General features: G+C 38.5%; 1 protein-coding gene across 1 annotated transcript in view; it reads right to left on the reverse strand.

The window, feature by feature from the left end:
- Positions 1–531: 531 nt before the first annotated feature.
- ACYP2 (acylphosphatase 2) overlaps positions 532–14,503 on the reverse strand; it is a 291,790-nt gene continuing 277,818 nt past the window's right edge. Inside the window, exon 4 of the mRNA XM_073672301.1 lies at positions 532–3,064. Coding sequence (XP_073528402.1) covers positions 2,950–3,064 — 115 coding nt within the window. The 3' untranslated portion in view covers positions 532–2,949. The remainder of the gene's footprint in view (positions 3,065–14,503) is intronic.

Genomic DNA, 14,503 nt, shown 5'->3' on the forward strand with positions numbered 1-14,503 from the left:
AGTAGTTCTGGTGCTGTATTTCTGTTTTGATGGTGGTTCTGGTGATGCATTACTGTGCTTGGTTCTGATCTTGTACACATTTAACAATCAATAACTTGTCAGAAAACATGATACATAGCTACATGAATAAAGTTTTGTGCTGTCTGACAAGTTAAGGATTACTACATTTGATATAATTATTTTAGGTGCATTAATTATAAAATTAAGCGCTGTAGCCTGCCAAATCCTAACAGTGTGTAATATACTCACTGTCAGGATTCGGCCCTTCTTGCTGGTTCCAGCAGTTATCACATGACCACTCATATGCGACTTTCATACTTGTCATCACGTGCCTGCTTTTGTGCCACATTTTAATGTGTTTGTACAGTATATTATTTTTTTCGTTCGCCATTGTAGGTGGGGATTGGGGTCTCCAGATGGTTTCAACTGATTCATTTTTGACAGTAATGAATACCACAAGACAAAAAAGAAAAGAGAATAAAAAAGAATGAATCGGGGCCCATGACTTTGCAAGCAATTTACTACATTCTAAATCAGTTGTCCATAAGGACAAACTAAAAACCAGCAAAGATGAACAATGAAGATGTAAACGACAAGTAATGCATTGTAACAAGCCAAGTGTTAATGTGATTTAATAATATTGATCATTACTTCTATATTATACATACATACTTGGCAATTTTTATATGTTAACAGAAAGCACTCAGAGAATAAAATTTTAGTGATACAATAAAACATGTACATTCAAAGGGAACATTGACACATCAGACTTCTTGCTAGTAGTTCTGCACTGCAGTGGGCTCCATGACATCCACTAATCCAGTGGTGAACTAATAGGGGCGCATAGGATGGAAATCATGATGCAGAAGTATTGGATTATAGGATCCATAGATCAGTTGCTTCTACAACAGACCATGTAGATCAGATACGTGAAGAATATTAATAAAACTGTCTAAAAGAAAAACTGCCTTGTTTACCCATAGCTATCAATCACAACGCCGCATTTGTTTCGCATTCTGCTCTTGAAAAATGAATGCTGTAAAGTAAATGGTTTATAATTGGTTGCTATGGGCAACAATGACAGTTTTTAATTTAAAAATTTGACATAAATCCATCACATCGTGGACTTTTTAGCTGAAATTAAAGGAAATCTGATCATTTACAGCTGCAGTCAAAATTATTCAGCTCCCCATTGCAAATTAGATTTATTCGCAAAATTTCTGCCGTTTGCGTTAAATCAGACGAACAAGAGCAATTTGAAGAGCTCAGTACAACTAATATAACAAGAGGCTTCTCTAAATTGAACACAAAATGGCACTCATACTGACTACTGCAGTCCCAGAATTATTCAGCCCCGTCATGACTAGCATCTTTAGTACTTAATAGAGCATCCCTGGCTGTTATGACCTGCAGAAAACATGATGAATAGCTAGACACCGGCTTCTAGCAACATTCCTAAGGAATCTTCTCCCAATCTCATGGGCAATGGCATCCAGCTCATTAATGTTCTTCACTTATCAAGAGAGTGGTCCAAAATGTTACAAGAACATATCACTGTCTTGCACAAATAAGGAACAAAAAGATACAAAAGCATTGAATGTTTTAAATGATACAATAGGAAGCACAATCCACAAGTGTTTTCATTGGCTGTAAGCCATAATCATCAACATTAACAGAAGTAAACACCTGAAATAGATCACTGTTTGTAATGACTCTATATAATATGAATTTCACTTTTTGTATTGAAGAACTGAAATAAATTAACTTTTTGATGATATTCTAATTTAGTGAGATGCACCTGTATGTGGCTGTGCATCATGTTTGCAGCAGTCATTATTGTTACTAAAGACGCTTGTCATGAAGTGGTTGAATAATTTTGAGACTACAGATGTCATTTGGAGAAACCACTTGTTATATTAGTTGTAGTGAGCTATATATCTTATTATATTGGTTTACTGTAAATGGCAGAACGTTTTAAAATTTTGTTAATAAACCTAATTTTTAATGGAGGTGAACTATTTTGATTGCAACTGTACAAACTAAGTGTCCTTTTACAGGCTGACAAATTGCCTGCAAAGACTGTGTTACCAGTCATCGTGTAGAGTTCATGTGGTGTAGGAAAGGGCGTTAAGGCTGTGTTCACATATGCATCATGCTCTCCATTTAAAAGGAAAACCATAAAGTAGTGTAAGATCTGTAACACGACTGACACCACCAGTGTCTGATACACCCTATTAACTTAGAATGTTGTCCATTAGGTTCCACCGAGGTGTCCATCACTTTATGTTAGTCATTCCCTGCTATCTGCTGCTATTAAAGGTAAAACCTCTGTGTAAATGCATATTTCCTCTGCAAGGCACTTATCAGAGAAATGCCAGTCCAAAGAAACCAATTTTTTTCCAAATACTGTATGGAGCCTTTTATATATCGCAAATGGGTTGTCTAGTTTAGAAAATGTATTTTTATATACAGTATCCTATTAGGAAATGTTGAATTAGTCGAAGTGGATCCTATTAACTCAGACGGGTCATTCGCCAGAGTGGAGAGTGGTTAGAGAAGGTCTCTCCCGCCATGCAGGACCTGTTCTGCACTACACAGAAAACCTACTGATCTGAAACTTCTGTGTGCACGGCTCAGTTAAAATGGAAATTGAGTGGAAATTGAACATTACTACCAGGTTGTCCCGCATTTTCAGCTGATCCCTGGGGATCCCAGCAACGGATCCCACTAAAAAGCTGAGCTTTATTTCAGTAGAAAATTTGATATAAGAGACAATTCCATCGATGCCTGAATGTTCAGTGACTATGTAATCTAGAATATTACTAAAAGAAACTCAATGCGTTAATTTTGGAGAGTTAATAGTCATTAAAACATTACAGTTCTATCGCGCTACGTATATACTATACAGAAGCATGTTTGTTGTGCTCAAGTGTCATTTTATCTTCTTTCTTAGTAGGTGGTACTGAATCCTTTGAATTGAAGACTAGGAATCTCCTTCTCGTTAGAAAAGTCGGTACGGTCAATCCTTGAGCTGGGACTTCCTACTTTACTCAGCCAGGCTTTCCTGAAAAAAAAAGAAAGAAAAAGAAAATGTCATAGTAATATAAGTGAGTGACAAAGAAGAAAATGTATTCTGAAAAATATTCCTATTTGGCGAGGTACACAGCTCTTCTGTGTCCACTGTCGGGCTCATACACAGGTGGCAGAGTCAGGATGGATACTTAGAGATCTGTGCGTGCACCATAACGATCCATTGTAAAAAGAAAAAAAGTATACAGTGTGTCACTCTATATAGGAAAGCCCAGACTGCTACCCTTTCCTATAAAGTAAAACAAATGGTCAGATGGAGGCTAAAAGATCACATATTTGGCCTCCATCTGGGACTTGGGGCCCACGGGAACATTACAGTATGCGTCAAGAAAAGCTCCTGACATATACTATAGGCTAAGTGCTCAAAAAGCTAAAGCCTTTCTATACAGGTCCAGTTGTGCTCTGTAAATTAGTCCTGGATGCTACTTTCCAAAATATGCAACAAAATCCTGAATCAGGATCGTGAAAATACAAGCGTACAGTATGTTCATGTATGCGTGTATATATAAATACATTCTGAAAAATAAAAAAGGTTTCTTTAAAGGGATTCTGTCAGCAGGTTTTTGTTATGTAATCTAAGAGTCAGCATGAGGTAGGGGCTGAGACACTGATTTTAGGGATTTCTCACTTATTAGGCTGTGTGATGTTCTTTCAATGCAATGAGGGTTTATCACCAGACTACAGCAAGAGTGCCAAGTGGTCCAACCATGCCCCTATCACTGATTAGCAGCTTACTGTCAACAGACAATGTACACAGAAAGCTGTGGTGTGGGCGGGGGCAGCTTTCTGAGCTCTGCTGCATGCTACATCTAAAAACTCTGATTGTGTCACAATTACTGCACCCAGTAATCTAAGTGACACATCGCTGGAATCAGGGACTCTCTTCCTACATCATGCTGCTCGCAGATGAGGTTGCAAAACCTGGTGACCGATACTCTTTAAGGAAATTTAGATTGTGAATCCCTCTTTCTTCCTTCTATTAAACTTCTTAAATTGCCCATCTGTAGTTTCTATTGAAGTTGCATTCAATGAGATTGAGTATAACTGGCAAAATATAAAATGCTGAAATGGTAACAGATATGGTTGATACACTTTCAGGAATTGTCCTGAGCCACTAGCTTAATGCTGGCTTTGTATTACAGCACATAATGAAGGGAATTAGCCAATTGTGTCCTTGCGATCCACGGTGAGCATAAGTTGCAACCTCGTCTCTCTAATTTAAAAAGGTCACATCTTTATTACCTGTTAAACGTCTCCTGTTTCCCTTTACATGGCCAACCAATTGTTCTCCATGATTTTGAAATCTTGGTTGCACTTACTCAATTACTTTATCAAGTTGCAATGCTTTAGACACCGGATTTACTTGTTTCCTTCCACATGTACTGTGTACTGTGTAAATGAAATACCCCACAGTGTTCTTAGATAGCACAGACTTTTTCCAGTAAGTCCGTTTTACTGTTCAGGTTCGGTGCTGAACAAAGTGTGTTGAAAGACTGCAGCACAGCCAATCAACAAGCTTTTAGGCTGTGGGTACTTCCGGAGCCATCACAGCCATGTCAAGTATTGAAATGGCTGTGATTGGACGGTGCAACACCTGACCCAGCCTGTATAAACGCTGGATCAAGGGTGGCACCACCATTGTGCTCTGATTAGCGTAGGGACAGTGTAAAATAAATAATTTAAAAAACGACTATTTTTAATAACCAGCCAAGCAAAAGCCGACAGCTGCTTTATAATGTTATTATGCTGGGAAAGGGCCAATATCCATGGACCTTCCCAGCCTATTAATATCAGCCCCAAGCTGTCTGCTTTGCCTTAGCTGGATATTAAAAAATAGTGGAGATCCCATGTCATTATTTTTGGGGTCCTCCCTTTTTTTATAGCCAGCAAAGAAAGGCAAAGCAGACAGCTGGGGGCTGATTTTAATAGGCTAGGAAGGTGCATGGATATTGGCCCTTCCCAGCATAATAAGGCCAGCTCACAGTTGGCTATGTTCACTTGGCTAAAAATAGGGGGACATCACATCGTTCTTTTTCACTTATTTATTTATTTATTTATTAACAAGTACAGTAAACTACACACACAAGGCACTACGCCACTCCTCCACATGGACCTCCGCCTCCTGGTTCAAGATTATTATTTTTTATATTTTTTTATACTATGTCATTTTAAGTAATTTCCCTGTTCACATTTGTTTGCAGGGCAATTGTCCTGCTCTTACCCCAACTTTGCTTCCTTTTGCAGCCCCCTATCCCTTACTATGACCATTTTACAGCATCAAAGTTCGGGTCCCCATTGACTTATATGGGGTTCGGGATCAAGTTCGGGTCCCTAAACAGAACTTTGAACCCGACGAACCCGAACTTCCACGGGTCAGCTCATCCCTATTCTTAGACTCTCAAGGACAGTCATTTCTGATAAGCCTCAGTTATTTGTGCTGCAGACATTAGTATACTTCTTTCTAATTCACTAAGATTGGCAGCCATGCAATACACTGGAGCTGCAGTCCGGTCCTGGACACTTTGTCTACAAGCGGCAAAGCGCAACTGTCTCAGAGAGCAGACAACTATTTGTTTCACAAGCACACAAATGTAATTCCCGCTCAGTAAGGAGGGGATTCAGTCTCCCCCTACTATGCCCCATAGTGAAATGACTAGCATCTGCTGTCTGCAAATGAGTGAAGCTAATAAACAGAATAGAGCAATTATTATTTCATTCTGGATTTACAAAAGAAGTTCTTAAGCCGATCTCTGAAGATGTGTTTCTGACTACTGTCACATCACCGCTACAGCTAATCATTGGCCTCAGCGGTCACATGCGGGTAGTCGGAACATCATTAGTTTAGGACAGCTGGTACAGGCGAGACCGCCAGAGTGGAACCACTGTAGGCAAAAAAGATTTACCAAGTGAGTACAACTTATCCTATCACATGCCCTGCTTGGACCATCCCTTTAATCTCAATTTCTCTTAGAAACAAAGGGAGCAATTCCTCAAAGTGTTTTCACCAGAAAAAGTCGAAAAAAAAAATTTGCAACGTGGATTTGCACGAAAATGTTGCAACTTTTGACATTTTCATGCCTGTTTCAAGCAGCTTCGTCAAATTGAGCTGATCTGGGGAGAAACCGGAGAAACCCTGACCGGAGTAACATATCTGGAGAAGCGCACACCACTAATAAGATGTGCCGAATTGATTAAGTGGCACATCTCATTCCTGCACCACCCTCAATAAGACTGACATACGAAGCGCCGTTCAAAATGAATCATGCCAAAAAGATCTAAAATCCATTGGGTCATGTAACAAATGTACTTTCTTTTCATATTGGAACATTGGAATTGGATTATGTGTATTGGCATTTCATATTATCATAGAAACATTTTAGGTCAGTCTTTTTTTGAGGTACATTTAGTTTGTTGACTAATTTATATATATATAGAATTTTTTCGGGGGGGGCTTCATTTTTTTAACAACACTGTGTTCTATAAAATATATATAACAATAATTAAATTAACCATTTGAAAAATCTTAATTTCTATTGAATTTTTTTCTTTAATATTTTGTTTTGGTGAGGTTCTTTATTTTATATGGGGGGTCCAGTGCTACCTTGCATGGGAAAGTGGGCCCTCCTAACTTTTGGGCTCCTGTGTGACTGCATCGGTTGCACCAATGGTATGTCTGTCCCTGTCCTACCTCCGTCAGTATCCATAATGGATTTATCCATTGTAAGGACAATATTTTGCACTATGGCTGAACTATATCGCTCTGTGGGTCAAGATCTGACAGTATATGAGCACTGGCTTTATGTGGGCACTGTATAACAGTACTGTTTAGCAATGCCGCTCACTCTGGGCAGTGTTCACTGTGTGTCTGGGCTGTGTATAGCGCTGGGTACTTTATAGGCGGGTATTATCTCTCTATGTCATGCAGTAAATTAGTGGTGCGCAGCGCTCTTCGAAGTGTGCTCGGTTTCTGGGCACTTATCACTGTTATACAATATCTTTATGGCACTTTAACAGATTCAGATATACGGATACAAACATTTATAAAGCACACGGCAGCCCCACTTTTCTATAGGAGTCACATTTTATCTTGATTATATGTAAATTTTAGCTAGAAATCCTTGTGAATGAAAAAAAAAACTATTTGTCATAGTTTTCTTGATGCATATTTCTAAAATGTTTCCAAATTTGCAAATAAAAAATGTCATTATGTTGTAAAACTGAACAGATAAAGGGATGTTGTCGCTGTAAGCCGTGTAATACACAAGTACCCGGGCATCCCTGGTGGGTGGGTGGTGGGTGCCAGTGCAGTAAGTGTAGATGGCTAACAGGTGCACAGAACAATGATGAATGGATTTGCTGCCATACAAATATGAGAGATCCTACAACACAAAGCCTCTATTTATACCCCATAACAAATTAGCATAAATTTATTGAATAGTACAAAGACTTACTAAAGATATTGCACAAGTTATCGTTACATGACCGTTATAAAGCCACATTCTTTTTGGAAACAACCAAAGCATTTTATATCTGTACAGAAATACATAGAAAGGAATGACCCTGGAGGTTTATGGATATATTGATACCCTCGTGTGGTTACACACTGATATAAGCTGGATGAGATCAAATATATCCAATACAGCTAGATATCCCTATCAAAGCATAGCTTGCCGAGGGCATTATTAACCCCTTCATGACCAGGCTACTTTCAGTTTTTGCATTTTTGTTTTTTTTGCTCCCCTTCTTCCCAGAGCCATAGCTTTTTTTTATTTTTGGGTCAATATGGCCATGTGAGAGTTTATTTTTTGCGGGACAAGTTGTACCTTTGAACGACACCATTGGTTTTACTATATTGAGTACTGGAAAATGGGGAAAAAATTCAAAGTGCGGTGAAATTTCAAAAAAAAGTGCAATTCCACAGTTGTTTTTTTTTTTTTTTTTTTTTTTACCAAGTTCACTAAATGCTAAAACTGACCTGCCATTATTATTCTCCTGGTCATTACGAGTTCGTATATACCAAACATCCAAACATGTATAGGTTATTTTTTATTTAAGTAGTGAAAAAATAATCCAAAGTTTGTTGAAAAAAAAATGGCGCTATTTTCCAAGACCCGTAGCATATCCATTTTTCAGGATCTGGGGCTGAGTGAGGTCCTGTTTATTGCTCGCTGAGCTAACGTTTATTATTGATACCATTTTGGGGCAGATCCGATGTTTTGATCGCCCGTTATAGCACTTTATTGCAATGTAGCAGCGACAAAAAAAACACATAATTCTGGCGTTTTGAATTTTTTTCGTTACGCCGTTTACCAATTGCATTAATCTTTTTTTATATTGATAGATCGGGCGATTCTGAATGCAGCGATACCAAATATGTGTATGTGTGATTTTTTTGTATTGTTTTATTTTGAATGGGGCGAAAGGGGGGTAATTTAAACTTTTATATTTTTTTAATTTTTTAATATTTTTAAAAACATTTTTTTTTTACTTTTTGCATGCTTCAATAGTCTCCATTGGAGACTAGAAGCAGCACTTGCCTGATCGCCTCTGCTACACAGATGAGCAGATCGCCTGTATGTGGCAGAATTGCTGGGCGGCGCTCATAGCAATCTGGCAATGACAACCGCAGGGATCTCCTGCAGACCCCGGGTTGTCAAGCCAACCCATCGACGACCCGTGATCATGTGCTGGGGTCGCTGATGGGCGGAGTAAGTGACGCACCTCCGGTAAGTGCGAGTTAAATGCCGCTTTCAGAGATTGACAGCGGCATTTAACTAGTTAACAGCCGCGGGTGGATCACGATTCCATGTACAGCTGTTAGGAGCACATGACAGCTGTACAGATCAGCTGTCATGTGCCTGGAAAGGTGCAGGCTCAATGCCGGAGCCCGCACTAAAAGGGAGTTACCCGATGTGTGCCGTACTATTATTATTTTTATGAAAAGATGGGTAGGTTTGGTAGTGGAGCCTGACATTCTCTTCCTTTCCTGTTTTTCTAGCCCTCAGTAAACCGAGGTGATGGGCTTAAAGAGTATTTGTCATAGGGTCACAACTATTCAGTGTGTGCTCTTAATTTATTCCCGCTGCTCCCCTGACCATTCCTTTTTTTAAAATCCGCCATACAGTTCCAGAGATATGGGCCCTTTTATTTAATACAAATTTTTATGTCTTTTTTATCAAGAAGGCGTGGCTCACAGGGTTATCTGGGGGCGTGTCTTTAGGCTGCTCTGCATAATTACCCTGTGAACCACGCCCCCTTTGTAGAGACCATAAAAATTAGCATCAAATAGAAAGGCCCAAATCTCTGGAACTGTAGGGTGAATTTAAAAGAAACAAAAACCAAATTACTCAGGGGAGCAGCGGGAATAAAGTAAGGGCAAAAATTGGCTACTTTTGACCAGGTGACAGGTCCTCTTTAAATCTTTACTGTGCCAGATTTACAGGGTAGACAATTTGCAAAAAAAAAATAATAAAAATGAGCTACAATAGTCTGATCGTGTAGTCCTGCTCATTTCTATCGGACCCCTCATTCTTGCAAACATACATTTCCTAAGGAGGATAAAAGAGTATGCAGAATCAACACACACGAGGTTTGTTTATAGTTTGTTGCCATGGAGACACATTGGCCAGCATAGTAAATGCTAAACAAAAAAAAACAATGGTATATTTGTAATTGACACGATCATCAAAGTTCATCTTTTTTTTTCCATTTTCTATAGGTATTAAAATAATAAAACATAAAACAATTGCAAAACTAAGGCATAAAAATAAAGTTTGAGCTTCAATTCACATGATATAAAAAATAAGGGAGCGAAGGATAAATTATATTATATTACATTATATTATTATATTATATTACAGTATTATATGTTTTGCCTACAGTCACACACGTTTTCTAACCTTGACTGTTAAGTACAGTCCTATAGTCATAGGATATATCAGTATATACAATGAGAACTGAGGGCGGTCTGAGGATGGAAGGAATTGTGTGAACCCCTCACAGATGTGTGACATGGCAGAAGTCCATTCAGGATATGTTTGCTGTATAAGTCTGGAATGTAGGTACGGGGTCTCGATAGTAAAATACATTCATCCATTATTTCCACAAGGTCATATGGAAGTTAGAGGATATCCCGAGGTTACGTTGGGACAGAATATAAATAAAGAAGGGACGTGCCCCAAGAAAGATTATGCCATCCAATGCCTGCGGATTCCAAGGATTAATATTAAACAAAGTGAATTAACTAAATGACAGAAATAGCCTGGGATTAAAACCACTCATTCTGTCTGTATGATAAGGAAGCCTGATGGTGGGAATCTCAGGCTGTGTTATGTTATTCTGCATTCTGTCATCGCAATGTAAACTCCTATCCACTCTGCTTCCCTTCCTCTACATTAAGCATTGTGACTCTGTTATGTTTTCCTCGCTACAGACTTCCGGTCACATTGTTACTCAATAATTCCATTAGCACCAGCAGAAGAACTGGAGCGTACACTAAGCAGAATAGAAAGGCCGTGCCAGTGAGCGGCTACACACGTACGGCAGGTCACAATTGTTACACACTTACTTGTCTATGTGGAGGATGTATCCAGGAAAATGCAGTATAAAAGCATATCCCCCCCTCACATTTAATTTGTAATTATTTGTCACAATCATTTTAAAACATTTATTAAGTCGGCTATTTACCAGCAAAAAAAAAAGCAGGGACACTTACAGTAAATTATGTGGATTTTTTGTGAACCGCTACTTGTGTCTGTACCCTAAGGTTCATTTCCCACTATTGAGTTCCTACATTTCCAGAAAAGTTTATAGAAATCTCGTGCACACTGCGCTTTTTTTTTAAGTTGCGTAAACTGATATGTGGTGCGTTTTTGAAATCCGGAACAAGTAAATTTTTCTTACGGGTACTCAAGGTTTTTATGTGTGGATTTTCGCCATAGAATTGCACATACAAAAAAGTATATACGCTATGAGTGCATTTTTGCTGCAGAAATGCATGAAAGTTGCATGTACTGTGCACGACTGTATCAATAAAGATTTGTCAAAGTCAAATACCAGGAATTATGAAAAAAAACAAAGCATATTTATTTTTAAAATGACATCCCAAAAAGAGACAAAAACCGCAGTGTCAAAAATGTGATAAGAAAAAACAAGCGGATTAAAAAATGCAAGGAACCTACCTTAGGTAATAGGTGCAGAAATGCTGCCAAAAATCTGTTACATCAAAAACTGACCAAATACTCATTGTGGGAATATAAGACTGTTATGTTCTTATTCTGTCCCCTTTGTCATATATTTAAATATATATATGTATATTTCAAAATCAGGGCAATAAATTATATCAAGGAGCATGTGGAAACCTACATCAGCATAGAAGGGTATGTGCTCATGTTTAGCATTTGCAGAAGATTTTATAAATCTCATTGATTTTTCTGGTAAAATGCTGTGGTGTTTTTTTGGCACGGGAAAAAATGCAACTTGTGAACAAGCCCTAAGGCCTCATTCAAATGTTTGTATTTAAACACCTACGTGAATTTTTTTTTACTGCTGTCATCAGTGTTTGCATCAATGTAGACTGTGAGCCCTCGCGGGCAGGGTCCTCTGTCCTCCTGTACCACTTGTATTATTCATGATTATTCTACATGTTTTTTATTATGGATACCCCCCTTTTCACATGTAAAAACCAATGGAACAAATGGCACTATAATAATAATAATAAATAATAATAATCAGTGTATCATCTGTGCCATCATTGTGTCATCAGTGTTTTTCATGAGTGTATAAAGAAATAAATAAGTTACAAAGCTTCTCCTATACTTTTCAATCACATACAGCACATGTAGTCCACACTGATGCCATCCGTGTGCTGAACATGTTTTTCACGGACCCATAGACCGTATTGGCCCTTGTCATCTGTGCTGCTGGAAAAAAATGGACATGTCTACGTGTGGTTTACACAGACACATGGTTCATGAAAAAACACGGACATGTAAATAGCACCATAGATTATAATGGGGACGTGCTGTATCCGTAACAAAAAAAACCCGCACACAACAGGTACAGTACAGACCAAAAGTTTGGACACACCTTCTCATTTAAAGATTTTTCAGTATTTTCATGACTATGAAAATTGTACATTCACACTGAAGGCATCAAAACTATGAATTAACACATGTGGAATTATATACTTAACAAAAAAGTGTGAAACAACTGAAAATATGTCTTATATTCTAGGTTCTTCAAAGTTTTTGCAATTGCACTTGGGGACACTTTTAAAGTTTGCCCAGTTTTTCGGACTGACTGACTGACCTTCATTTCTTAAAGTATTGATGGCCACTCGTTTTTCTTTACTTAGCTGCTTTTTCTTGCCATAATATAAATTCTAACAGTCTATTCAGTAGGACTATCAGCTGTGTATCCACCAGACTTCTGCACAACACAACTGATGGTCCCAACCCCATTTATAAGGCAAGAAATCCCAATTATTAAACCTGACAGGGCACACCTGTGAAGTGAAAACCATTTCCGGTGACTACGTCTTGAAGCTCATCAAGAGTGTGCAAAGCAGTCATCAAAGCAAAAGGTGGCTACTTTGAAGAACCTAGAATATAAGACATATTTTCAGCTGTTTCACACTTTTTTGTTAAGTATATAATTCCACATGTGTTAATTCATAGTTTTGATGCCTTCAGTGTGAATGTACAATTTTCATAGTCATGAAAATACAGAAAAATCTTTAAATGACAAGGTGTGTCCAAACTGTTGGTCTCTACGGTACGTGCAACATGGATGTCTGAATGAGGCATAAAGGATTAGACATTGGAATGGAGCTCCCCCAGTCACACACCCCAAATGTGATTGCAGGGTGCCATTGGGTTTACGTGGATGTTTAACAGACAGGGCTTGATAGGATGCCCATTAGTTTTATACTTACAGGCATAATATACTGCAATCCAAAAAACGGCAGTGTTTTATAAAAGCTATCAAACATTGTCTAAAAATCAGTTCAGTTAATTTACTGAAAAAAAATCTCAAGTAAGTATTTTTTTATAGAAAAAACAATAATGGTAATATGTCAAACTTTAAAATTAAAATGTATAAAAGAACTTCGAACTCACAATAATAATGCTGAAAAGGTTTTATTTGTAGAAGTCCAAAATAATACAAGTGTTGTTTGTTCTGATAACGTAAACCTGTATCAAGCTTACGTGACACGCCATGCACACTGACTGCTGACATTGGCCCCTCAGCGAGGACCCTCTGCTTGGCTTCTCTTCATTCACATGCAATGTGTATGTCTGATTGAAGAAGCCAAAGAGAATATGAGAGATGATGGAAGAGGAAAAGAAGATGCACCGAGGATTTGGTGGCAGGACAGATGAGCAATGAGGGGAGTATTCTGATTTTTTTCTGTTTGCTTGTCCCTCTGCAGTTCAGCAAAATGGCGGCTGCGTCCCGCTTCCATTGTACTGAATCCATGAGTAGCGAATTATAAAAAAAATGTAAGGATCTTTGTACAATTCAAGGAGAATTAAATTTCACTCAAATATATTTGCTCGTCTCTTGTCCAAACTTTTGACTGGTACTATATTTAACATAAAGGCCCCGATTCCTCAGGACCGGCGATTTTCTCTTGATCAGGGGGCAAGTAGGAGCCAAACGCTCCTGATTCATTGAGAGCATGCTTTTTAATGAATCAGGAGCATTTAATGAGTGTCATGCGCCTTCCTAGCAATCTTATTCCAGTCCCTGACTGGAGTGAGATTTCTGGCATAGAGAATGACACAGCATGTCATGAATTAGATGAATTGTTGCGTCATGCCCCCATGCAGCCTCAGCTTAGCCAAAATGGAGAAACGGCATGAAAACACCAAAAGTCTCAAAAATTTTCAAATCAATTTACTCCAAAATACTGGAAAAGTTGCTTTGATGATTTGGGCCCAAAGTCTGTGTGAAAGTCAGTGTTGAAGCATGGATTATGGGTAATGTAGCTTTAGATGGGAGATTATTTCCTTTACTTTATATCACAGCTAAAGACCATTTGCACAGGCCGATTTCGACTTGTTTCCGTGAACTAATTGACTATATACAAATTGATGGATGCTCATTAACTGGACAGTTTACACGGACTGACAAAAAATGTATGGGAAAGTATGATTATTAATCCAGTTGTGCTGTCCCCATACAGCATCATGTTGTTGGCAGCACAAGGGGCGATGTGCTATGTATAAGGACGAGTTCAGAAGAGCAAGATTGTCTGGTTTTCATCCAGAAAAATGGAGGAGATGTAGAAATTACTTTCTCCATCTTCTCCGCACCTGTGCTGCGATCCTCTCATGCAAGGAAATCGGAGCACAGTGCACTGACACTCGGCTCAAACTCTGACAGAGTTTGAGCCGAGTGTCATTTGCAC

This window comes from Phyllobates terribilis, unplaced genomic scaffold, assembly GCF_046119375.1.
Source record: "Phyllobates terribilis strain yellow unplaced genomic scaffold, ASM4611937v1 Scaffold_3__8_contigs__length_932513732, whole genome shotgun sequence".
Classification (NCBI taxonomy): domain Eukaryota; kingdom Metazoa; phylum Chordata; class Amphibia; order Anura; family Dendrobatidae; genus Phyllobates; species Phyllobates terribilis.